Source organism: Mesoplodon densirostris, chromosome 11, assembly GCF_025265405.1.
Source record: "Mesoplodon densirostris isolate mMesDen1 chromosome 11, mMesDen1 primary haplotype, whole genome shotgun sequence".
NCBI lineage: Eukaryota > Metazoa > Chordata > Mammalia > Artiodactyla > Ziphiidae > Mesoplodon > Mesoplodon densirostris.
In genome coordinates, this window is record NC_082671.1 from 2,939,557 (window position 1) to 2,965,656 (window position 26,100).

Below are 26,100 nucleotides of genomic sequence, written 5' to 3' on the forward strand. Positions count from 1 at the left end.
AACAGTCACCTACCCTGACAGGGTCCCTGCCCTAGAAGTGCTCAACATTTGTGAGAAGACAATTTGTAAAAAAAACTGTGATTACTCATGAAAAAGATTTAAGCATGACTGGACACAAGAGAGCTGCACTAACCCCCCCCCCTTTTGTGCCCCTTTAATTCTCCTTTTTAACCCTAAACTGAAGCCAGGACCCGCCAGAGACTGTGTTGTGTCCTCTCCACCTGTTCTCTGCCGTGCCAGAGAGGCTGTGACCACACCTGGCCACCACGGGGGTCCACCGAGCCTTACGCTGGATGCTCCTGTTTGGTCAAGATGCAATCTCATGGGCTGTGGACCCTTTGGGTACGGCGCTGCTGCAGAGGTCTGTAGCTCCTTTGGAAAGAATGTTTCTTCTCTGAACCAGTGGTACTAGTAGCAGAGTGACATACGGCCTCAGTTCCAGTTTGGTGTTAAATAGATTTGGGGCTAAACATAGTTTTTAATATGCAACAATTGGGTTAGTCTAATGACAAATGTCCTCCCCTAGCACTGTCAGAGAAGCACGCCACTTCTATTAGGAGTAATGCTTCCTGGCCCGATTAAGGCATGGAAAATAACTTTTGGTCGTCAACAATTCCCTTCAGTTTCACTGATCTGATTACACTTAGCAACAGAAAGAGGAATTTACAAATTAGATGCTGTTCTCTATTTATTACCAAAATGGCTGCTTTCCACTCCGTCCAGGAGCTACCGTTGAGATCTCATTAAGCCTCAGCTGGTGATAACATTTAGCCCATAAATCTCCATCTCTGCCAGTGACTGAAATGAGCGTTATCACGAAGACCATAAGGGATGACATCAAACCCCTGTCCCTTGGAAGGGAGTTGACCTTTTCAAGCCTTAAACGTATTCAGCTTCTGGTCCTAAAGAAGCAGCTGGGAAGTTATTCTGGGTCTTCTCTTAACCTTTCCCTGACTGCCGTGCGTAGCCGGCTAGCTGACCTCGCTGAGAGAAAAATAAAATAAGGATACTTCCGGCATGTCTCTGGATGTCTTTGAAGAAGAATGGGGAGAAGAGGTGAGTCCGTGAAGAACACCGAGGAATAGACAACACCGTGTTCTCCCAGAAGTCAGAGAGAAGCGTTGACAGCCAAGCAGCGGAAGATGAAAAATGAAGTTGTGTGTCTGATTCGTTATGTAGCCTCTGTGGGACCAGGTCTGGTCCTGTCTGGTTTTAGCCTGACATGGTCACAAGGCAGGTCCAGGTCATCTGCCATTCCCAATGGCAGAATTTCCAAGACTTCCAGGCCAGGACCCCACTTTTCTCCATTAATTTCCACCCTTTTCCAACCAATATGCACTGACGGCCTATCTGCCAGGCTCTGGATAGTGATGGGGATGCAAAGCTTCCCTCCCTTTCCAGGTGCACGACCCAACCAAGCAGGGGATAAGATGGATAAGTAGGTACAATAGGTCACGTACATCAGTGCCGTGACACAGGTGTGGGACAGGAATTGTGGGAGCAGAAAGGAGGGGCGTGAGCACGGGAGGGGAGAAGGGGAGGGGTGCCCGAGGAGGGCTGGGAGCAGGGCGGGTCCGAAGGCAGATGGCGGAGCTGGGCTCTCCAGGCAGGAGGGCAGGGTGGACCAGGCCCTGGGAGGGTCTTCAGAAGGAGTAGCTCGCTTCCAGGGTTCAGGGGATCCTGCAGGAGACCCAGAGCAAAAGCTAATGTGCGTCCACTTCCAACTACAGCCACAAAACCCAGAGCTGGAAGGTGACTCTGCAGCTGTCTAATCCGACCCCTCCTTTTACAAACAGGGAAACCGAGAGAGGCAACCTGCCCATCGGCTAGTGGGCAGGGCCTGGAAGTCAGGTGGCCTGTCATTCTCAGGCCCCTACTCGGTCTACAAAAACAGCACGATTGTGCAGACCGGAAACCCTGGCCTCCAGGTAGGAGAGAGGATGAGGGCCGTTCACCTCCTACTGCTGTGCTCGCAACGCTTCTAATCAAGGGGCGACTTCACGAATGGATAGAATTCATCCACTAAGGGATTATGGAAATTATAATTCATGGAAATGATTTTATACCACCTAAGAGGCTCAAAAAGAAGCTCTACAAGTCTTACTGAAGCTTGGGGCCTTCTTGGTGAAAACCTAGGATGCTCTGCCTGACGGTCAGCCACCAACCAGCTTCAGCTTCCCAGTCATTGCACAGTCGCGGAAGGAGCCGCGGGCAAGGGGGCGGGAACCCCCTACCGCTGGCCGTACTTTTCGCACCAAGAAGATGCCCACCCCACCCCACCCCAGGTGGTAGCACCGATCTTTTCCTCTGTCTCTACCGCACACAGCAGACATCACCCCACGCTTCCTGTCCTAGCTGGACCCACTGGCTGGAGCAAGTATTAGTAAACACCATGAGATTCTAATTCTGAACGTTGCTGTCAGGAAAGGGGTCCTCAATTTCTTCCTGCCCATGTGTGAGCGTACGTGCCTGGTGTGGGTGCATGTGCTATTTTCAGAGAATTTTGTTAGCATAGTGACTGGCCTGATACTGGATACCATTATCCTATCTCATGAGTCACTGAAATGAGATATAAGGATTGGGCCAGCTGATTTGAAGCTTGGAATTGGGAAGGTACACAAAGGCTTTTCCCCTTAAGGCCAGCCTGTCAGGCATCTAATTAGGGCTTTTCATCTCATCAGCAAGTTTTGAGACGGATCTATTATCTCACCCCAGGAGCAGGGGCACAGACAAGTCCCAGGGCAGCTGTAATCATTCTTTAATAGCCTGTGGCCTGTATTTTTGTTTCCTCTTGACCTCTAGTCTCGAGGGCTTGTGTGCCGGCATCGGGCACATTCTGAAGCCATCTGAACAGGACTTAGGGTCTGTTAGTCAAAACCAGCGTTGTGCTTGGCAAGTCATTTTTAGAACATGTATTTAGGAACCATCAAAAGCTCCTCTGTCCAGGCATTTAAAAATATCTTAATATCCATACTTTTTGTAAAAAAAAAAAAAAAAAAACTAACACTGAAGAACCTTATCGAAATTCAAATGTATATTTTTGGAGAGGACAAACCTTTCATCACAGCTCTGTCTAGTGAGTTTCCCCTGCAGACCTCTTTGCAGGGGTTAAGTTTGGACAGTCTGATGAACTCATATGAATTAAGTCTAAATTGCAAAAAATGTATATTTTCATGAAGCGGAGTAAACGGCTTTCTTTCTTGTCCTAGCCTACTATCTGGACGTCACTGGGAACAGGACATTCTACTGACCCCCCGCCTTCCTTGATGACCTCTACAGGACACTGTCCACTCGGGGACCGCATTCTGAGAACAGGGTCTCAAGGGCAAGCACAGTTTTCTTGCACATCCTCTCCTTTAAGGAGGGGTGTGCTGACTGTCAACCCGGTGTGGATCCAGACCAGGGGCAGGAGGAGGGAAGTTTACGGTCTTTGCAGTGAAGTCCAAGTACAGGCTTAAAGTCGGGGGGTCTGGACACGAGCAAAACTGCATGCTGTGTTCTGGGAGGGCCTGCCAGGTTCTGGCTGGGCTACCTCTGAGCACGCTGTGTGATCTGTCCCGAGATAGCGTTGACACCTACGTGTCTGTTTAGAGGAAGTGGATCTGTAAACACTGTGAACTAGAGGAAAACCTGCCCTCGTCTGTCCTCAGAAATGAGCCAGGCTTGCAGGAAGCAGACCCATGACACCCAGCGCCCACTCACATGTCCCCGCACTCACAGGGAGCCATGCGTTTCCCCACGGCGGCCGGATTCTGTGGTTTCTGATCCCGAGGGAGCCGCGCACTTGGCTGCAGCAGGAATCCGGGGTCTCGCACAGGGGTACAGAAAGATCATTGCGATGGACTGAACGTGTGTGTCCCCCCAACTTCATGTGCTGAAACCCTCATCCCAGTGCGATGGTATTTGGAGGTGGGGCCTTTGGGAGGCGATTAGGGTATGAGGGTGGAGCCCTTCTGAATGGGATTCGTGCCTTAGAAGAGGCCAGAGCACTAGCAGGCATCCGTGGAGGAAGCGGGCCGTCCGTGAGCCGGGCAGAGGGCCTCCCAAGAACGTGGCCATGCTGGGCCCTGATCACGGACGTTCGGCCTGCAGAGCCATGGAAGCCGATGTCTGTCGTCTAAGCCCCGTCTGTGGAGATGTCTCACAGCAGCCCCGTGAGGGCAGGAGCAACACCGAACGTGGCCCCCGCCGCCAGCTGTGCTTCTCCCCACTGCCTCTGCCCAGCCTCACTCCGTCACTCGCCTCCTGTGTGAGAGTCAATCCACCCCCTGCGGGACCACCCTCCTCGGGGCAGCTCCCCGAGGGCAGGGCTCTCCTGCTCCCGACCCAGCCCCAGCCCTGCCCCTCGAACCGTGAGGCCCAAACACAAAGTGCCACCAGCCCAGGGTTACAGCAGGTACGATCGCTGCTTAAGACGATGGGGTCCTTCCTGTTCCACAGCTCTGCAGCTGCCACAGAGGCCCGGGCACGTCCATCTGATGAAGTGACCCAGAAGGATGGAGTCCTCACAGCCCTGTGTTTGGGGCTGTTACTCAACTCTTATTTTTCCATCAGCCACTGAGTCATAAGGGCAGGGGTCAGATCAGGGGGAGCCACTGGGATTCTACCCAGGGTGCCTTTCAGGGTAAAGTCACGGATAGAGACAGTGCGGGGCAAAGGGCTCCCACGGCCAAGCAGACGGGACAAACCAGGTCCCGGGGGTCCCTTGGGGGCGGGCTCTGCTGCATCCCAAGGTCAAGAACAGCCCGAGTTGCGCATCCCCAAGACACCTGGGCCCTGCTGGCCCTGGTCCCTTCCTTGTGGACGCCGGCCATCAGCGGAGGGCCATCTTTCCCGCCGTGACTCCCACTTCAGGCTGTGTCAGCCCCTGGAACCGCTGGGTCCCCCTGCTTCCAGCCCCCCGACCCCCAACCAACTGTCCACAAAAGGAGCCGGGTGACCTTCCCACGGTGAACTTGTCCCCCTGCTCAGATCCTTTTGGTGGCTCTGCTGAACCCACAGGAGAAAGTCCACACCTGAGGCCGTTTGGGACCAGTCTCAGCCCCACTTCCGGCTTGACCTTCGGTTTCATCTCAAAACCCGAAACTGAAGTCCTTCCCCCCGCTTACTTGTTCTTCACTTCACATCTGCAGCTCCTTTCTCATCCCTTTGGACTCGAGAACCGCTACCAACCTGTGGGCAGCAGAGACGTGGCTTCGTGTCCACCATGCCTCCTCCCCTGGCTGCTTTGCCCCCTGTCACTTAGACTGTGTCCGTCCCCCCCACCCCCCAGCCCCCCGGAAGCTATGGGGGCTGCAAACTGTTCTGGCCAGGGGCAGGCGGTGCCCACTCTCCCAGGCCTGGCCTTTACATCCTCCCTGGGGCCCTCCAAGTGCCCTCTGCTTCCCTCCTCTCCTGCCCAGACGCCGGGGATCCTCGGAACCTCTGAGGCCAGGGGGAGGTGAACTTCCCTCCTGCCAACTCGACCCACATGGAACCAGGAGCAGGAAGCACCCTTCACCTTACCAAGCGGCTGAGACTTTCTTAGTACAGCACTTAGCCCACCTGACTGGTACGGCTGCGCCCCAGGATCCCCCTCCATCCCCAGGTGATAACTCCCCACATCAGCAGGGCGACAGAAGCGGGAGCTGTCACCCTCTCCTCCACAGACAGCCTCTGACAGAAACCGTGTCTTGACGCAACAGGGGCTTTTCTCTCCCAGGGTCTACATGGAAGGGAGGGGTAGGGGCGGAGCTGAGGGTGCTTCGGGCTGAGCCCCGGTCATCAGGGGGCGGCTCGGAGGGAGATGCAGGCCGATTCACCCCTCAGTGCCTCCAGGGAGCTAGCTACCTTCAGCCCCCGGGTGTGTCCATCTGTTTGCAAAACTTTACAAGAAAATCACAGCAGCGCTTTACTGGGCGGGCTGAGTGGGCGGATCCATTTGCCAGTGGGTTTGGTGGCCTCAGGGAGGTGACATGAGCCCCCATGGTGAGGCTGTTGCTGGTTGGAGCCCCCGCCCCTCCCCTCCCGCCCCGTTGTGCTAGGATCCTGGGACCGTCAGAGGTTCCACCGAGGTGACCCTGCGGCCACATGACCCCTCGGCACTGAAGGTGGTTACATCACATTCCTCCAGGTGCACACGCCAGGGCAGGACAGGGGCTGGCCGCTGCCCTGGAGCACCCCTCCCTGCAGCCTCCTGGCTGACCAACAACCTCCCCTAACCAAGTTCAAGGAGTCCCGAACCGAAGGAAACTCGGACGGGTGGGGCCACTGTTGTGCCCCCTGTCCAAGCACAGCTGCCCTTAGACCACTCCAGGCGGTCGGCTTCTGACCTCAGGGAACTTTCTTCCGCCTGAGCAAGATGTTGCCGTGACTCCCTTTCACGCTCCAAACACAGCCCTTACAATCATAAAGCTCATCTCTCCCTGCTTTTAAAATCACACTCAGGGTCCTTTAGGGTAATGTTTAAGGTCAGATTTTCCACCCCCCGCCCAGCCCTCCTTCCCTCCGTCCACCCCGCTCTGCACGTTAGACTAAGGGTGTTACAGATGCTGTGACGAAGGGGTTAGAGGGACCTCTTCCAGCCGCTTCTGGCCAGAGAGGCAGGGGGGTCCCTGCACCATGAAAGGCGGGGCTGAGGAGGGGTCCGGGCAGCGCTGGACTCACGCCCACATCCCCGAGGTCGGGGGCAGCGTACAAGCTGTGGGACAGGACACGTTACCTTCTCTAAGCCCAGCTCCCCGTCTACAAAGGGGGCGTCAGTGCCCACGGGAGACGATCCCGGGGAGGATGAAACGAGATCGTCCCTGTGCTGTCCCCTCTCACGCCCCCGCCCTGTCCGCCTTGGCACTCCAGCCCAGGAGAGCCCGCAGGTGCCGACCCTCGCCCACTGTCCAACCTTGGGATCCAAAGAGCAGCTCCACACCAGCTGGGTTAGAACGACGCCTTCGAGGACAGCATGTGAATGAGAAGGTCTCGCCCTCGCTCCACTGGCTGCCAGCTTTCCCTTCTACTGTGTGGCTTTCACACCCTCCTTCCTTCCAGAAGCTACTCCACCCCCAAGGAAGATGGCCGTGGTTTCTACAGCCGGCTGGCAAGCTCCCCCAGAGCTGGTTTTGCTTTAAGATGCATAGGCCGGCCTTCCTAGGCTGGGTCGGGACACCTGCTTCTCACCGTACGCTCGACGTGGCCCTCGGGGGCCCTTCCACTGCACCCAGGCTGGGACACTGGTGTCTACAAAGTCATGGGCCTGACAGCAGAACAGCCAGACTGCTCCACGGTGGATGGCTGTCTGCGGAGATACCACCCCCTCCGGGGTCCTTGTTCTGACCGATTCCCGAGTGAGCGTCTGCATAAAACGTGGGTGTCTGGTACCCACCCTGGGGAGTCATTCCCACCAGCCCAGAAGAATCCATGAAACAGCCTCACTGCAGGGCCCCCGGGCCGCTCATCTCTGCGCTGCCTCTGAGCCCCAACGGACCTCATCACCAGCCCAGGCGAGCTGTTCCCCACCTGATCTCTGCGGCGGTTTCCAGCGCTGACGTTTTAGGGCTGGATTAGGACGAGCTAAAGCCGATGGGCGGGGCAGGAGAGGCGTCTGCTCTCCCCGCAGGGTGTGGGGTTAGGACGGCCTCTAACACGATAACTTTGGGTCCAAAGTAAGAAGGGAGTCGGGAAAAAAACCATTGCTGGGACTTCCCTGGTGGCGCAGTGGTTAAGAATCCGCCTGCCAATGCAGGGGACACGGGTTTGAGCCCTGGTCCGGGAAGATCCCACATGCCGCGGAGCAACGAAGCCCGTGCCCTACAACTACTGAGCCTGTGCTCTGGAGCCCGCGAGCCGCAACTACTGAGCCAGTGCACCTAGAGCCCGTGCTCCTCAACAAGAGAAGCCCACGCACCACAACGAAGAGCAGCCCCTGCTCTCTGCAACTAGAGAAAGCCCGCGCGCAGCAATGAAGACCCAAGGCAGCCAATAAATAAATAAATAAATAAATAAAAGAGAGTAACTAAAACAAAACAAAACAAAACAAAAAAAACCATTGCTAGTGTCCTTCTCACGCCGTCTGACCGGGTGCTGGTGGGACGCAGTCTCAGGACTCCAGGCGTGTGGCAGCCACGCCCACGAGTAAGTCCAAGGAAAACTGATTGTACTAATTAAATTGTAAAAAAAAAAAAAAAGCTCAAATAATGATGCACGTGCCCTTGACATGTATACGGTGTAGACCAGTGGTGTTCAGATCACCGCCCTCGAGCCCCACAGGGCCCTTCCGTGGGCAACCTGCTGCTCTTGGAGGCCCTCAAGTCTCCGTGTGTCAATGACATGTAACCCCAGATGCCGCAGGGTGGCGGTGGCCAAGCGGCTCTGCTGGCGAACGGTGATTGCAGAGGGGCTCCTGCAAACGGAACTGAATACACTGGAAAAATACTTAACCTGCTTATCTGTGTGGAAACTCAAGTGTTTTGGTTCCACGGTCTGTCTGTCTTTTCCAGGTTCATCTGCACAAATGTCTGTCTTCGAGGACTGGGGCTGCATGGAAATGGTCGTAACAACATGAGAGAGAGATTCCCATGTGTACAGATACTTAATCCAGGCATTTTTTGATCTTGAGGAGGAGAAAGAAAGAAGAGAAGAGATTCCCATTCCACGAGGGCAGGGATTTTTGAGGACTTGGTGCATCGCTAGATCCTCAGGGCCTGAAACAGCTCCAGACACAGAGCAGACCTTTAACTGGCTGATGGATGGATGGGTGGGTGGAAGGACGAATGAACTGAGTGGACTTTAACTTAGTTTTTATATAATTTACTGGCCAACTCATTGACTCTAATTACTTAGAGAAACACCTCAAACAATGCCCGCTCTCTGCTGCCTTCCCGAGCCCTGTTCTTTCTACGGCCTCAGTGGTATCTGTAGCTCTTCCTCAAAAAATGAATAACTGGGCTCCCCGTGGGTGTGCTCAGCTACCACATAAGGACGTGTCACTGAACTGTGTCCGCACTGGAGCCACCCTGTGTCACCAGCGCCCGACAGCTGGCATTTCCTAAGTGCCGATGGGGCTCCTGCCTGGGGCACAAGCATGAGTTGCCAGAGCCACTGGTCAAGAGTGATGATACCCTTTTCTCTCTTTTCTCAAAAGATGACTTAATTTTTAAGCTGAAGAGAACTGGCAAATACACTGTATTGTAATCTTTTAGCAGTTTCAAAGGCAAAGATACTACTTTGATAGAAACGCATATCATTAATAGCAGCATTTCTTCCCTTGTATTTGTTTCAAAGGGCAAACTACAAAGTTCTGAAGACCAGAATATAGTTTCTGAGCCACGGGCCCACCTTTTCTGTGAATCTATTAAGTGGCCAGTCCCTTAACAAGCCCGTCTCGTCCGCTCTGCTCTTGACCGGACTTCCCTGCAGCCCCGGCCTCTGGACATGCCTCCTGGCTCCATATCCAAGCGTCTCTCATTCAGTTCCTCACGTGCTTCTATTTCACCCTCTGTCTTGCTTTTTTAGATGCCCAGTCCCTGGCCCCCTCCCCCGAGAACCGGCCCACCACCATGTCCACGACGGAAGGCGGCAGGCTCCGTTCTGTCCTCTGAGGGCAGGGATGAGGATGAGAAACAGACCCCAGGCTCCTGCAGCCACCAGGAGCGAGTGCAGGGAGGGACGCCAGGCTTCAGACTGACTTCATCCACATAAGGGCTCGTGAGAACCCTGGCAGAGACTCTGTCCATTGGGGCAGGCAGTATATCGTGCTCTTCCCAGAGCTTGGGCAGAAAGAGGGGCTAGATGGGCCTCGTCCACTTGATCTGCTCCAGCAGCAAAGAATTCTCCATCAGGGCAGGACAGGGAAGCAGCACACCTGTCCTCAGAAAAGAGCAGGATAACTGTGTCTCTGTGGACAGCCACCGAGTGCTGCGCGGGCAGTGGACACACAAGTTTCTATGAACATGTAAGAGACACGCTCCTACCATCTGTGGTGAGCTGGGCTCCACCGTGACCAGGGTGCACACCGGAGCCCAGAGCTGGCTCCTGTGCTTTGCAGCAGGTGTCGACGAGGCTCCCAGGCCGGCTCACTAGTCACACACCGCTGGGTGCCATGAACCATCCCCCATCCACGATCCGTCAGCAGTGGAATGGACGCTTCCGGCATCTTTCCAGGAAGATTCTCAGCAGCATCGCCGCTCACTGTTCTAATCCATCTAAGGCCTTGTCGTCCAACTTGCAAAAACTCCTTAGCAGAGTGTGAAGGCCTCCTTGTTACCAGTCCCTGGCTGTGTGTGTGTTTTAAACTTGTGTTCATTCCTTGAGCAGAGTTATCGGAAGGCAGGTCGTGGAAGGCTGTATTCGATCCATCTCTGAACCGATGGAGGCGGGCCTGCTCTCTGCTCACATCCAAGTCGCCTTCCTTCTCTCTCCACCTGCTCCCCCTCCTAGATTCCCACTTAGAGCTCAGGTACCAACGAGCAGGGACACACAGAACCCGGCCAGGGGGCATGAACACAACCGGCAGAATCTACGCCCACGCCCAAGGCCACTGTATCCGCATGCGCGTCGGGATACACGTGCACACACGCGTCCTGCGCCCTCCTGGCCTCTGTCAGGACACAGCGATGGACACCCGGCTTCCCCGTCAGCCCCTGGAGCCTCAGCGGGTCTCTCTCCTCCCTCTGGGCCTGGGAGCCTTTCTAGCTTCCTGCCCTTATCTGCCTGACCCCGCTCAGCAAGCATCTCGGTTATTTAACCTGTTTGGTTCCTTGGTCAGAAACATCCCGATTCAAATGTGCGCAACCCAAGGAAGGGGGCCCGCAGGAGGAGAAGAGAGGGGTTGGCGTCAGTTTCTAAAACCTAAAGCTATTCTGCCAGTTTCCTCCGGGTTTCCCCAACCTTCCCATTGAGCACCTTCCCAGATCTTTCAATCTAGCCTCCTCGAGAGAAACCTTTGGCTCTTTTCCCTGAGAAAGTGCAGTGGTCCTTGGAAAGGGGGCGGGGGGAGAGCCTGCTTTCCAGTGGTGGTGGGGGGAGAGATGGTCCCGTGTGAATAAGCCTGGAGCAGGACTCCCGCCCCTGGCCCAGGGAGCCGGAGCTGGGAGGAGGATGTCGGATTTAAAACCAAGAGCCCAACTGAGCAAAGTTTCCCCCGTCCCAGGACCAGAGGCTCTAGGGGGACTATAGCAGGCCTTGCTCCACACGTGGCACTGATTTCTGAGAGCAGAGAAGGATGGCCACCCACCAACCCGGTGTGGCTACAGGGGCCGCACCGTCAGGACGGGGGGGAAGCCCCCGCGCCTCGCCGCGCCCCTGCCTCGCCCAGACCCCAGCCCCAGACGGGGAGGCCGCTCACTGTTTCGGGGTTTCTCCTCGTCCAAGCCCTCGTCCTCGTTCTCGGGGTCGATGTCCTCCGCCTGCGTGATCCAGTCCAGGTAGCCCTTCAGGTCCTCCTCCAGCTGCTGCTTCTCCCGCAGCTTCTGGAAGTCGCCCCGGGCCTTGGCCTTCTCCCTCTCTTTGGAAAACTCTCTGGCGAGAGGGCGGACGGACAAGAAGAACAAAGCGTTAATTGCTTCACACGGGAAGCCGCCGGCCGCACCGCGCTGCACAGACCGCGCCCCGTCCCGGGTCTGATCTGCTCTCACAAACGAGGACGCAGTCACGGGGGCGGGGCGCTGCCTGACTCGGGGCTCGACGGTGGGTGGACCGAGTCCACTGCCCTGCGTCCTGGGCCATGAAGGCAAGCTCTGTCTCTTCATGACCAACGTTCTCCGATGACCCGGAAAGGCCTTCCGAGCAGTAACCCGGCGGCACCCCCGCCAGAGCCCCGGGACACGAGGACTTGGGGTCGAGCTGAAGCCCACTCCCCGCACTGGCTCTGCCAACCCTGATGCCTCCTCGGTGGCTCAAAATCCGCCATGGTGGGGATATGTACACCGCGGAAATCGTCCAATGTCACAAACCAGGGCTCTTCCCCGCAAAGAGCCAGTCGTTAATGTTTTCCAGGACAACAGTGATGTCAGGCCCAGGAGACCTCTCCTCCTCACCCCCCATTCTCATTTCTAGGGTTCCTTCGGCCCCGTTCAGCAAGCCTGGAGGGGTTTCTACTGTAGAGGATGTCCTTTCCCTCATGGAGGGAGACAGAAGAGGATTCCAGACACAGGAAAATGTCCTGGGGGGAGCCCTTTGGGTTAAAAAGGAAATCTAATCAGAATGGAAAAATACATGAAATCAAGATGATATAAAAGTTAAATGAGGCGTTCAGGCTAAAGCAATGATGAGTAGAAACTAAGATTAAGCTGGGATTTGCTGGAAGAAGAGCGTATTGAAGAATTTTGGAGAGTGTCTCTTTCTTTCCTATTTTCTATGATTCTGTCCTTAATTTCTCTCTGACCTTGAATTCACTTTCTGAGCCAGGAGGGACCCGACAGGCAAGAGGGGAGTCAGGGAGGCTGGTTCTCACTCTCAAAGTAAGGCTGTGCCTTTTCTTCCAAAACAGATAGGAGCAGCCTGCCTCTGACCTCCAGTCTCTGGGAAATGGGGCTCCTGGGTGTGTGTGTGTGTGTGTGTGTGTGTGTGTGTGTGTGTGTGTGTGTGTGTGTGTGTGTGTGTGTGTGTGTGTGTGTGTGTGTGTGTGTGTGTGTGTGTGTGTGTGTGTGTGTGTGTGTGTGTGTGTGTGTGTGTGTGTGTTGGGGGGATGCACTGGGCCTCTTGGTTTCTTCCTAGAGACGTGACTCCTCCTTCCTTCAGCAGTTGAGGCCTAGTTCAGGGTGGGAGGCCGGAGAGTCCACCTGAAAGGGATTCCTTACACGAGACACACACTCCATGGAAGGGTCCCGTGGACGGAAGGACACGCCGACAAGCCACGGGGCAGGAAGGCTCAGCCCCGGAGCCCCTGCGCCCACCGTCCAGGATCTGCATTCACTGCAGCCGCGGCAGGAGCACAGACCTCAGCCGCGACCCTTTATGGTGAGGTTCGGGCCAGAAGGGGTCTGGGGGACGTTTTCACCGGGAGCCGTGGGCTCCCGAGCTACGAGTTCTCTTGGACTGCTGCTTTGACGACGCTCTGGCTGGGATGGAATGTTCTTCTTCACTTTGGTTGACTCCAGTTCGAATCGGACCGAACCTGCTCTTTCTTGGGCTTCCTGGCAGCTGGCGGCACCATCCCTTCCTTCCCAGGGAAAAGGGGCTGTGCTGACAGCTGACAGTGTGGACGGAGGCCTCGCCTCCAGGGCGGATGGGCCCGGAGAGAGTCCCCAGCTCTCCGCACCCGCCACTCCTCCCGGGGCTGCGGTTCGCCACCCGGAGAGTCACTTCACGGAGCGGGGCCCCCCTGCAGGCCCCAGACTGCAGATCCAGGCGCCCCCTGAGTGCCCTTCCATCGCCACACGCCTGAGAGCTCCATGCCTTGTGCAGCGGGTTCGGGTGGAAGGGTGACTGAGTAGCTCAGAGGCCGTGCTTCTCCTGGAGTCGGGATCAGACCAGAGCCGGGGAAGCTGACCCGGCCGTGCGTCACAGCATCTGCTCCGCGGAACGAAGGCTCGCCACCCGTACCCCACGACCTCTGGGAACCAAGACACACATCCGGGAGAAGAGGAAATGAGGTGTCCTGGGGTGTGAGGGGCTTCGAGGGGCCGCAGGGCCAGGACCGCGCGGAGCGTGGGGCGCAGCCCGGCCCGGGCCGGGGGGAGGTGAGGGGCTCCCTCTCCGGGCTCCACGCAGCGGGGGCGTGCAGGGCGGCAGGGCCCCACTCTCTTCGTGCCCTCGCTGGATGTCCCACGCGGCCTGGGCCCAGGGGCTGGAACCGGCTGCCCGGTCAGTCGCGGTGGGTCTGCGTGAAGGCAGGAGCACGTCCTATGTGCGCAACGGCCGACAGGACAAACGCGGTGGAGGGCCTGGGCCGGGTGCGCACTGGCACAGCTCGCAGAGGGCGGCCGCGTGAAGGGTCCGTCGGCGCGGCGGCCGGGCTCCAGGCCCCGCGGTGACCGGTGTGGCTGGTCCTCGTCACCCACGGACTCCGCGTCTGCAGACCCGCCTCCCCGCAAGGCCTTCTTCGTCACGTCATCCACACTGCGAGCCCTCGCGGTCACTGCGGACGCGCAGAAAGGCGGGACCTGGGGTCACGTTCCCGGCTGAGGCTGGACGAGGGGCCGCTCGCCTCCTTGGTGGTGCAGCTCATACTGTGAACAAGAGCCTTTTTACAGCCCATTTCCGCATTTTGTGCTTTCTGTTGGTGATTTTTCTGATTAAAACGGCCCCCGAGCATGGAGCCGCCGTGCAGTCTGTGACCCTAAGGGCACGAGGGCTGCAAGGTGCCTCACGGGGCAAATCCGTGTGTCCGACAAGCGGAATCCAGGCTTGAGTTACGGGCTGTGGATTGAGAGCTCGGTGCGAACGGATCAACACCGTGCCTCGAACGAGGCTACTTCACACAGACGCGCACACACGACAGCTTGTGTACTGACGGCAGTGTCGTGTCCAGAGTCTTGCAGGAACCTAACCCCACATCCCCTGAGGGCAGAGGCCGGTGTTCACGAATCCAGGGCTGGTGGGCACTTCGTGGAACAAGCCTTCCAGGCATCATGCGCGTCTCCCCTGCTCCAGCCACGAGGCGGTGTGTCCGGGCGCTTCTGCTTCCTCGGGACCTGGATGTAGCGTCCTAACTGTGGCCTGTGGTCAGGGTTTCAGGTTGTAAAATGCCCACCCTCAGGCCCTCTGCCCCACCTCCCTGGGGGAACAGGAGCTGGGCGCCCACCCTCTAAGACGTCCCGGGCCCCTTGTCACCTGAAGACACACGTCTTCTCGGTTTGCAACCACTTAAAACCAAAAAGTAACCAGAGTCCAGGGTCCAGGGACTTTCACCCGATGGCGCCTTCTAGTGCAGCTTCTAGCACCTTGTGGCTGCCGTCACTGTAATTCTCATGGCAAGAGGCTGAGGTCTCTGGAGGAGAAGGTCATATAATCTGGTTCTTATGTGACTAATATCAGCCCTATGACATGTCAGGATCAAGAGATGATGACCGTGGGAGCGTCTGGAAAAAACCCACGAGATGCACATTTACACGGACGCCTCCAGGCTCAGCAGGAATGGGTTTCCAGACCAAGGACGGCCGTCCCTCTGATGACCCAAATCTCTGAATTCCGCCTTTAAAATGGAGGCTTTGCAGAGTGTCGCTCTCCCTGCCTTCCTGAGCAGACGGCCCCAAGCACAGCTGAGCCCTTCCTCGGTGACAGCAGGGTGTAGCTCACGAGGACAGTTACCGTGCTGGGCTCTGAAACGACGATAATACCCTTAACTGGTGGACGCAGGGTGTCGGCCCCCAGCTGCAAATGCTCCAAGACTGCAGTGCTGCTGGGGGAGCTCTGTTCTCCCTCGAGGGCTGTTATGTCTGCAGGGCCGCTGGCCCCCAGCTCAGGACCTGTCCGCAGCCTGCGGGGCTGGGGCTCCCCAGCTTCCTCTGGGACAGTCCTTACTGCGGTTCCCACGCGTCTCCTCCCAGGTCGTGGCTGTCCTCCGAGGACACGGGATTAACCAGGCCGATGGGCTTGGGGACGGCGGAGCCTGAGGGACGGGGACAGAGGCTGTGGGTCCACATTGCGTGGGTTCAATCTCGGATCCTCCAGGCCCCACCGGTGAGAACTGGGGGAGTTCCCGCACGTAACCTTCACTCTTCTCCTCTGTGGAGTGGACGCCTGCTTGGCCCCAGCTCGCGGGGGTGTCGTGGGCAGCAAAGGAGCGCATCCTCCGAAGGCACCGAACCCGGGGCCTGCTGTTGAGCTGTTGACCACTGACGCCACCCCTGAGACGGGCCTTCCGCGAGCGCTGAGAGGGTTCCGAATGCTTCTGGAAGGCTGGCCGCCGGGTGAAGAGGCATTCGGCTGTGCTCCAGGGTAACGACCACACTGCTGCCCTGACTTGTCGAGACAGGGTGAGCACCACGCATGCTCAGCCGACGGCAGCCTGGCTCTGGGCCTCCTCACTGCGTGGCCAGCCCTCTGGACAGGCCGGGAAGGGGAGCTGCTCACGCCAGGCAGAGGGTGTCCGGGGCCGGGGGAGCCTTGGGAGATGTTCCCCAGCAACGTGGGGAGGAACGGAGCAGGAGCGGGTGTGAGGAGGGGCCCGGGGACCCTGAGCAAGGGCTGGGCTCTCAGGCCCAGACTAGACCGGGTTTCTGGAATCCAGCAGGCTCCACACACCCGCTCTCCCTTGAACCAAGACTGGGCCTTCAAGGTCACTCTGCCTGCCCCCAGCGCTGCCGCCCTCTGACCCCACTTGGACCCGCTGGGGGAGCTGAGGATGACCAGGCAGACCCTCTGCTCGAGGGGGGCTTTGTAGTCGAGGCCTCAGCCTCCACCTCAGACTCCTGGGGGGCTTCACTGCTCAGACTCTCTCCTTGTCTCTGCAGGGAGAACGTGGAACCACTTTTTTCCAGGTTCAGAACCCTGGCGTGTTACAGGTCCGGCTTGTTCAACGTCCGTCTGCAGGGCAGCGGCAGGAAGATGGGTGCTGGGCCGCGTCTCGTGCTGACAGTGACCGGCGAGGGGACCCCTACAAGCCACGTGGCATCTCAGGCTCCCTCCGCTCGGGTCTGGAAGCAGAGGGCGGAGCAGGTCTAACCTGCCACGACCCTGTTCAGTAATCTCAGCTCTGACAGCCCTGGAGTAACCAGCGATCCCAGTGAGGACAGCACTGCCGTGTGCTGAGGACTCGACGGGAGGTACCTCGCTCTACGATCCCTGCGACCGAGGACTTGGGATCATGATCTCCGTTTTGTCAGATGGGTGAGTAACATTTACAAACCTTCTGCCTGGAGCATCCAAATTTCTGCCTTGAGTGGGTGACGAGGTTGACTTTTCAACGCTCTTCCTGATGACTCCTTATAAACAGGGCATTTTCTTGTGTCGGACACAGAAATGGAAACCCTTCCACCCTCCAGGCAGCTGACCGGGGCGTCTGCCGGCCTGCGTGTGTCACTATCACCCTGACGGAAGGTGCTAGTCCCCGTGCAGCTGCTCGCGGCAAAGGCCCGGTGTGACGGAGCCCCTGACAGCACCCCCGTGGGGAGGGGTGAGGATGGAGGCGGACTCTGTCCCTCCCCCACTTCCAGGACTGACCCCGGTGCTCCTGCGAGGCCTTGGGCTGCGGCAGGAGGGGGTGGGACGTCCTCCTCCCTCGCCCGACTGTCCCCAACATCACGTCCGCAGAGACGGAGGAAAGGCTATGAAGCGGCTGCCCCTCCCCACGTGGCGAAGGCAGAAAGTGTCCCTGGGAGCCTTCAGGCGATGGCCTTGCATGGCTGGTGGGGGCTCGGGAAGTAGAGAGTGGGCCGAAGAGGCGTCCAGTGGGCCCGGGGTGCAGAGGTGGCCGCCCGGGGCTCCTCGGGCCCCACCCACGGGCCGCCTCGGCCGCGTTTTAACTTCATCCGAGCAAAGGCGGAAATGAGGTGAGCCTTGCACTTGGAGCCAAGCGGACAAAGTGAAAGGAAAGTGGCTTCTATCTCCTCTGTGCTCCAGTAATAGATGCTTCAAACAGCTGAGCGCCCTTTCTTTCAGAGGAGGGATACAGAGATGGACGGCCCGGTCTGTGATGGGAGCCAAAGAGAATGAGCATTTCAGTCTGTTTTGTTTACTTGCGTTTTAGCTCAAACTCCTGGTACCCTGGTCCGGTCAACTCTGGGTAAAGAGGACCTGAGTCTTCACTGCCAGCCTGCCCTGGACTGTGGCTGCAGAGATAGGGCAGGTACCCACCTGCGAGGCTGCTATGCGGGCCAGAAGCCCTCGGCCCACGCATCTTCCTCCAATTCCTCTGCCCAGCCCTTCCCACCCGAGGGGCTTGGCTGCTCTGAGGTCCCTGGAGAAGCATCCTGCCCTCCTGGACAGCCTGGGGTGGGCAGGTGGCAGGAGACAGGTGGGCCCGGGTACCTCTCACTGCAGCCCAAACCAGTGGGCTCGGCCTGTGCCTCTGACCTCTGCCCAGCCAGGCCAAGGACATTCACTTCAAGGCTCCTGGGGTGGCCCCATGTCCCAGGTTCATCAGAGTCAGAAAAAGAATAAAGCCAGGAAAAGCAGAAAGAGTAAGTGAAATAAATGGAAAAATCAAGACCTTTTTCCTTGGTCCTGCTTACCCGCTAAGGACACCGAGAACCAAGTTAAGTACAAAAAATGACCCTATGATGATTAGTGTAACAAAATAGATCCAGGGCCAGTCCCTTCCCACGGCATCATTGACCTGGAAGAATGGAATCACAGTTAGTACAGCTCCGAGAGCAGCCGAGCATGGCCCTGCCCACCCCGGGCCCGACGCCGACCAGGCAGCACCGGGACCGGGGCCTCTAGGTCATCAGAGGCCAAATGGCCTGCCCAGCCAATGGCCAGCGGGCCTGGCTGAATGGAGACGTTTTCTGTTTCTCCTGGGCCTGGTGACGGATACAGCGGGACCTGGGGCCTTGCTCAGCCGCGTCGTAAAGAGGACACAGAAACGGTCAGCTTACCCGCTCAACACACCAAGAACCAGATTTAGAACGAAAAAGGATCCAAAGATGACCAGACTGACAAAATACACCCAGGGTAACTCGTAGCCCATAGCGTCCTGCATCTGGAAAGACGAAGGATAGTTAGGAAAGAGAGAAGCAGCAGTGAGTCAAAGCAAGTAGGCAGGGAGGCAGGGAGGCTGTGAGCAGAGGCTGGCGTGGGAGATCACTGTCCCCGGGCACCATCTTGACCCAAACACCCCGTGACCTTGACCTGAGCAAGAAGGGCCTCGGCAGGTTCTGCCTCAGGGGGAATCTCGCCAGGCTCTCTCTGTCCCTTTATTTTCTGGAACAGAGTTTTCCTCCCATGTTATCTATTCAGTTGTCTAAGAAGCTGGGTCACCTCTAAAGTGGTTCTTCCTACGATGGTTTTCGCTCAGTTGGGTTTATGTGGCCACTGCGCCCACCACCCTGGCCTCAGCTCTCAGGGACCAGCTGGGGGCTGGAACCTTCGGGCACACGTGGGGAGGTGACTTCCTCAGGGGGTGACCCTTGCGCCTGGAGTTTAGGGTGGACCGTGCTGCCTTATTGGCACCACAGGCCTCGGGCCGGGGAGGACGGTTGTTCTGGCTGGACTCAGGGGACAGCTCCTGCGCCTGCAACTCACGGGACCGTGGATCCCCGTGGGAGGTCGACGCCCCCGGGTTTCCAAATTCCTAAGTGCACAGGCTCCCCGAATGACCTACACCCGTGGTTCTCAAGGTGTTGTCCCCGGCCTCACCGGGGGACCTGGGAACGAGTTTGGAACTGCACACTCCGGGCCCTCCGTCTACACTGGGGGCACCCGGCGACCACGTTCTCACCAGCCCTGCGGTGAGTCGGATGCGAGCTGAGGTTTGAGAACCGCTGGCCCACGGCCCCCAGCCTCCGAGGCAACGGCACGACAGAGGCTGTGATTCCCTGCCCCCAGGTCCACGGGGCGGCTCGTGTGCTCTGAGAAGCACTGACCGGTTCTCGGTGCTGCCCCCGCACGTCCTTTCCAAATCTGCTCTCGTTTACCCGGGGCTACGGTGTCTCATTGGAGGCAGCTCCCCAGCGTGACCACAGGGCAGAGAGCACAGCTCTGTCCCGCCCTCAGGGATGCCGGTTTGAGCCACGTAAGGAAAAGGTGCCCAACACGCGACTTTCCCAGGTCACAGTTCAATCCAATGTAATGTGAGTCTGTGGACATCCTCGCCGCCACGCGGCCACTCTGTTTTCCACGCAGCACATACACTTTCCAAATGTATAATCTACTCACTGCTGTGCATCGTTTGTCCTCTGTGCTGGGGTGCCAGTGGCATGAGGACAGGCGTTGGGTGGAGCCTGTGCCCCCAAGTGCCCAGAACAGGGCCTCGTATAAGGCGGGTGCTCAGTGAGGCCGGCCGGGTGGACGGACGGGCCCCCTCTGTGCCAGCCCCGCTACCCACGGGAGGCCCTTGCTGTAGGGGGACAGGTCAGTGGACGTCGGGTGGTGAATGCGGCTGCAGGGGTGCGTGTGCATAGCCATGGGCCCCCAGGAGAGGCTGCAGAGGCCAGTGAGGCCGGATCAAGCGGCCCGGGGGTACCACTGGGGGGAGGAGGGCAGGGGCAGTTAGGCCGCCTGGAGGCCGCGCGGTCCTGCCCCAGGAAGGGGTTTCAGGAACTGGCAAGCGTTGGGACGGTGCCGGCAGCGTGACGCGCCCAGCACAACGGCGAGGGGAGGGCGGGGCCCTGAGATCCGCGGAGTCACAGGCTGCCCCGTCGCGGGAGCTGGGAGCCTCCTTCCTGATCCAAGGCTGCCGGGGAACCCACACAGGGCCATCCAGAGACGGGCTCGGTCCCAGTGCCAAGGGCCACCCTTGCGAAACTGCCCCCAGAGCCGGGCAGACGGGGATGGGGAGGGAGGGCTGGTTCCTCAGCGGCCTCCGTGGGGAAGATCTCCACTGGCTGGTTCCTCGTGCCCTACATTTTGTGAACATTTAAGCTCATGGAAAATGCAGTCCTCCAGGCCACACATCTCTGATGACTCAAGGAACCCATGAGCCTTGGAGGCTTCCTGGGCCCCTATTTAGTTTGAGTGTCCTTTCCTCTGGGCCACAGGCAAGGGGTGAGGCATCCAGCAGCACTAGGACCTCCAATGGATGGAGCTACAGACCTCCTGACCCCCAGATACCCACCCCACAGCCAGCCACATGGCAACCTTGTGACCTCTAGGTAACCTCAGGACCTGCAGACACCCCATGAGGACCCAGGGTCACGTCCAGGGGACGCATGGCCTATACCTGTCCTTGTTCAACTCTTTGGTCTCCTCCGAGACTGTGGGCTGGTCTCTCCGAGGGTCAACGTGGGGGGGCTGCAGGTGCAGGGTGGGGGGTGGAGGACAGACGAGAGGTGAATGAGCTCCTGGGGGTCCCAGGCCCCCTGCCCTGCGGCCCATGAGCAGCCAGAGGGGCCTCTGGGCCGGCCGGCCCTGGCCTCGTACCTCCCTCCACAACCCCGTTTGCTCTGGGCCCCCTGCCCCCGGCAGCCAGGGCACCAGCGCATGTGTGGGCGGCTCTGAAGTAGGGCAGGACCAGAGTGGGGAGACGGGTGGCTTCAACAGCCCGGATGGAGCTATTAAGAAGAGAAGCATCGGGCCTCCCTAGTGGCGCAAGTGGTTGAGAGTCCGCCTGCCGATGCAGGGGATACGGGTTCGTGCCCCGGTCTGGGAGGATCCCATATGCCGCGGGGCGGCTGGGCCCGTGAGCCATGGCCGCTGAGCCTGCGCGTCCGGAGCCTGCGCGTCCGGAGCCTGTGCTCCGCAACGGGGGAGGCCACAGCAGTGAGAGGCCCGCATACCGCAAAAAAAAAAAAAAGAAGAGAAGCATCTTGTGACTGCCTGGAGGGGTGGGATGGGGAGGGTGGGAGGGAGGGAGATGCATGAGGGAAGGGATGTGGGAACAGATGTATATGTATGACTGATTCACTTTGTTATAAAGCAGAAACTAATAAAAAATAAAAAAAAATAAAAAAGAAGAGACGCATCAATAAAGGTATATTTTTAAAAAATGACCCAGACTGCTGACACCGTTATGTAGAGGTGAAAAAGGACAGATCTTCTCAGAGCACTGAAGCCAGATGTTTCTCGGGCCCCTACGGGGAAGGGGCGTGGAGAGGCACCCCAGGGCCTGCCACCTGCAGCCCCTCGGCCCCCGGGCCGGGACCCCACAGGGTGACCCAGCCTTCGCTGGAACACATGCCTTACCCTCCCCCCACATCGAATTCCTAGAGGGAACCACAGCCTCGAACCTCCAAATCCAACATACATGTTTCCCCGAGAAGAAAATTCAGGAGGAAAGATGGCTCCGGCCCCATTGCCTCGGGGTCTCCCTCCATCCCAGCCGGTTCCCGGGAGCTTTCACGTCTGGCGCTTCCCCCTCTAAGGTCTGGGAACTGCGGGCCCCCAAAGGCTGAGCAGTTTGAGGGGTGCAGGAGGCTGTCACCTGCCGTCAAAAGCAGGAGGTGCAGCCCATGGAAGTCACAGCGCATTACGGGGACTGTGATCAGGGGGCAGGGTCTGCTCTGTCCGGAAAGCCAGTGCCCTGGGCGATGGCCGAATGAACCCCTGACCTTTGTCACCTTGCCTGCGGGACACGGGGTCCGCCCTCAGGCCACAGGGGGAGCAGCAGGTTGGCAAACAGTCTCGCCTGACACCTCCTGCCCCTGCTCGCAGCAGCAGGAAGGCCCGGATCTTGTGGGAGACGCCAGCAGGCCCACCACCAAGAAGGCCAACAAACCAGCTCCTCCCGGACTCGACCGGGACCCCGCAAGGAGCGGAGGCCCCGTGGACGCCTGTGCCCTGACGCTGTTGTCCCGGGTGGGCCTCTGGCACTTGGTGAGACCACTGGGTGGCCGGGCTGACTCTTGGGTCTGTTAGGAGCCCGAAGCACAGCTCTCTCCAGGCCCCAAACTGGTATAAAGCTGGCTCTTCCTTCTCTTCTGTTCCCCACCCAGCTCAAGTCCAGCGACGCCCCATCTCCTCTGACAAGCCCTCCCTGCTCTCACCGAGCCCTGCGTGGGACCCACGTGTCTCTGGGTCCCCATCTCTCCAATTACACCCAAGCTCCTTGAGCGTGGGCCTGGGGACCTTGTAAATGCTCACTAAATGTTCAATTGAATTACTGAGGAATAAGGACTTGCCTAATGCCAGTGAAATGAATAAAACAAAACCTAATAAGTAAATAAATAATAGTTTTGAGAGATGCAAATTCCCCTTCTTTGTATGTGTATAAACCACGGGTTTACTGTCTATGTAACAGATCCTCTGTATAAAGCGCTGTGGGCGCTAAGTGGTCACGATCTAACTCGGGCAGATTCAGGGTTCAGGACCAGAGGGTCCTGAGGAGACCTGACACCTTCTCTACCTGATCCCCATTCAAGAGCCCAGGATGCTGTCTTTGGGTTATTGGAAGGTTTTTCCTCAGCTTTTCATTTCGAATGACTATTAGGTCCTCAGTAGAACTCAGCCCCACCAGCTTGCTGGATGCCTTCAGAGGCTCATTTCCCATATTTGTAGTGAAAAGAGGTGCAGCTGGAAAGGGAGAAAATAGGCTAAAACACCTGAATTTCTGCTTGGATGCAAAAGACCTTCGTCATAAACCAGGGATCCTTCGGCAGCACCGAGACCAGAGATCAGTGGCCGTGGTGTGTACGTGTGTGTGTGTGAGCGTGTGCGCACGCGTGTGTTTACAAGGAATGTCTTCCCACACGGGTGAGTGCGGAGCTGACAACTGACTTGTGCAAAGTTTAAACCTTAGACTTTCATTCCCCAGGTCTCCTGCTGAACCAAAACTCAGGCAGGTACGACAGAAGATGCCTCTTCCCTGTATACGACTTCTCACGAAGTATTCTTCCTAATCTTGTTTTCAGCTGAATTTCTAACTTTAAAAAATGAACAGAAGAGCTGGTCATGGAGAAGCCAACTGGGGGAAACGGGCGGTGTCAGAAAGAGGGGTCCCGGGTGCCAGGGGAGGAGATGACCCCGGGACGTAGGCCAGAGGGCTGCCCTGCGCCACACAGAAGGCAGCACCCCAGGGGCCCCAGGTCAGAGGGCATCGTGGGCAAAGGTCAACAGAATCCTTCTGATGGACAGCTGGTGAGGCACCGAGATTCCTAAAGCACTGGGTGCCTGAAGCCCCGGTAGGAGCCCCCTCGCCGGCCGCCCTCCCCCCGGGTCAGGGCCACGCTGCTGTCCCCACGAGCAGGGGCCATCCGAGGCGGGTAGAAAGTCAGCGATGAGCAGACCCCAGTGCATGCTGGGGTGACCTGGCTGCACGTGGAGAGGGTGCTCAGATTTCACATGGACCCCAGCTCTTGGGCCGCATCTGAGAACCTACAGATTGTCTCGGTTCAGGACACCCGAGCTCCGAACACACAAGAAAGTAGCCTGGAGTGACACGCCACCGGGTGGGGCAAAACACCCCAGAGAGGAGACCTGGAGACGTGGCATCCACGGGGGACGGTCCGGCAGGGCTTCCCTCTCTCACAACTGCTCCCAGAGGCAGCCCACACCTTTCACTCCATCGCTTTCCCCGCTATTTTAAAGAGGTGTGGACATTCTGATAGTAAGCGGACAGGCTTTGGCTTAAGAAGCCATTTCCCAAGGAACTCCCACCCCCGTGGCCCAGCTCTGGCTTGGTCTCCAAATCCCCGTGTGCCCCCACCCCGTCACCCGCAGACTCCTGGAATGGGCCACGGGGAAGGCAAGCGCAGGGGCTGCCCGGGAGCCCATCCCAACGGGCGGTGTGAACAGCTGCGGAATCGTCCATGTACTACTGCCCAGGCTTGCTCGTGCTGGCCGTCCACGAACCCTTCCAAGTTGGGAGCGTGGGATGGGCTGATGGATTCAGACTCAAGGCCACCCCAGGAGAAGTTGGGGGCCCGCCCATGGTCCCCCAACCCCGAGCCAGCTTCAGCGCTTCGGTGCCCCAGTGGCCTGTCAGCTCCCCAGGGATGTCTATCCAGCCGGTGGGTCCAGTCTCTGCGACACCTGGAGCCGTGGCTGCCCGTCCCCACGTCCTGCAGCCCTGCCCCTGGGACTCGGGGGGAAACGCGTTCCTCCGAGTGGAGGACCCTGGACCCACCCTCCACAGAAGCCATCTCCCTAGCCGGCTTCAAGCCAGTGGCGCCAAAGCAGCACCGTGCGATTGGGAACGTTAGGCTGCAGGGGACTCGAGCTCTAGGTGGAATCTCCTGGGAGCCTTTGCAGGTGCAGGTCCTGGGGCCGGACTCGCAGCGTCTGGTCCCACGGCTGGGGATGGGAGGAGCGTGGGCCCCTCCCTGCTTAGAAAGTTCCGTGTTTTACACGGAAGCACATGGAGGTGTGAGAGTCTGGGGGTCTGGAGGAGAAATTCTGAAGGCGAGGAAGGCTTAGGGGGAGGGAAGAAGGAAGAGGAAGGAAGGCCAGAGAAGTGAGAGCCAGTAGAGCAGTCGGCAGGCAGGCGCTGTGGGCTGGGAGGGGCTTTCCTGAGAACACCCGCCAGGAGGCTCCGCTTCGGTGTCGGGTGTGTGTGTGTGTGTGTGTGTGTGTGTGTGTAGGAGCGCATGCGTGAACACGTGCGTGCCCCCACACACACACGCGCGCACACGGCTCGGCCATTTAGGGAAGGTCAGGGCGAGGCTGTCCCATGGGCCTGGGACTGTCCCCCACCTCAGACACTCCCTACTCCCGGCCCAAGCTCATCACCCACCCACCACCCGCGGGGGGAAAAGCACAACACAGCTGCTGAAAATTGCTGGTTGCCATGCGTGCTCCTTCTCAGCCCCCACGCTGGCTGTCACCGTGACAGCGCTTCCTTGGGTCACATCTGGCTGGTGGGGGGAGAGGGAGGGAGGGATGAAGGAGGACCCCAAAATACATCGGGGACGTCAGCAAAGTAAATTATACCTGTTCCCCTAACCCCACACCCACCACCCACTGCCTCCCTGCCCTCAATTGGATGCTATGGGAGGCGTTTCCATAGCAACTTGAGGCGCGGGTTTGAAGCTCACGTGATGAGGCTTCAAAGCCCAGTTCCACACAGTTGTGTGTTCTGTGCTGCCCGTTTGCAAAAGGATGTCTCTGTCCTTGGCTGGCCAGAGGGACTCACTCAAGATAGAAGGACCCCTTAGGGCCACTTTTGAATTCGATCTGCTTTACTAAACGAAATTAAATTTGCCCGGGTAGAGTAAGCTCAACGCCCTTTGTCTCACAAATGACTCAAAACCAAGTTCTTATTGAGGGTGAGCCTGGGAGATGGGTTCCAGCGTTCCACCTCAGTTTGAGGGAGGTGTGATTAGACACTTTGCCTTTTTTGAAAGTGTCACAGCGTGGCCACTCTACGGGGCTCTAACTGCTGTTGTTCAGTTTAGGTTCTAGTCAGCTTGCCTACGCTGAGCTGGATGTTACTGTGTCTAAGTCCTGAGGACCTGGGCACCCCCGGCAAGCACGAGGGCAAGTTTCAGCTGGTCTTGCACAGAGACGTACACATTTCACGGCAGCGCTGGGTCTCAGCCTGCCGACTCTACCCCAGAAACTGGGAGAAGAGGGCTTTTGAATTGTTGAAAAACAATCTAGAAGCTACGATGCCCAGAACGCGCAAAGCATCTCCGAGCCGTTCCAGGACTCCTC

The 26,100-nt window shown here is 58.1% G+C and overlaps 1 protein-coding gene across 14 annotated transcripts in view; it reads right to left on the minus strand.

The window, feature by feature from the left end:
- The window catches only part of CACNA1C (calcium voltage-gated channel subunit alpha1 C), a 474,146-nt gene that overhangs the window by 121,367 nt on the left and 326,679 nt on the right, over positions 1–26,100 (minus strand). For 10 of the 14 annotated variants that reach the window (XM_060113743.1, XM_060113735.1, XM_060113742.1 and 7 more), the window contains exons 8-9: positions 18,087–18,190; positions 11,318–11,490 (exon numbers count right to left, since the gene is read on the minus strand). In XM_060113743.1, the coding sequence (XP_059969726.1) occupies positions 11,318–11,490; positions 18,087–18,190 (277 nt within the window). Of the gene's footprint in view, positions 1–11,317; positions 11,491–18,086; positions 18,191–18,452; positions 18,557–26,100 lie in introns of all 14 variants that reach the window. The other 4 variants (XM_060113745.1, XM_060113738.1, XM_060113732.1 and 1 more) reach the window with 1 other exon arrangement.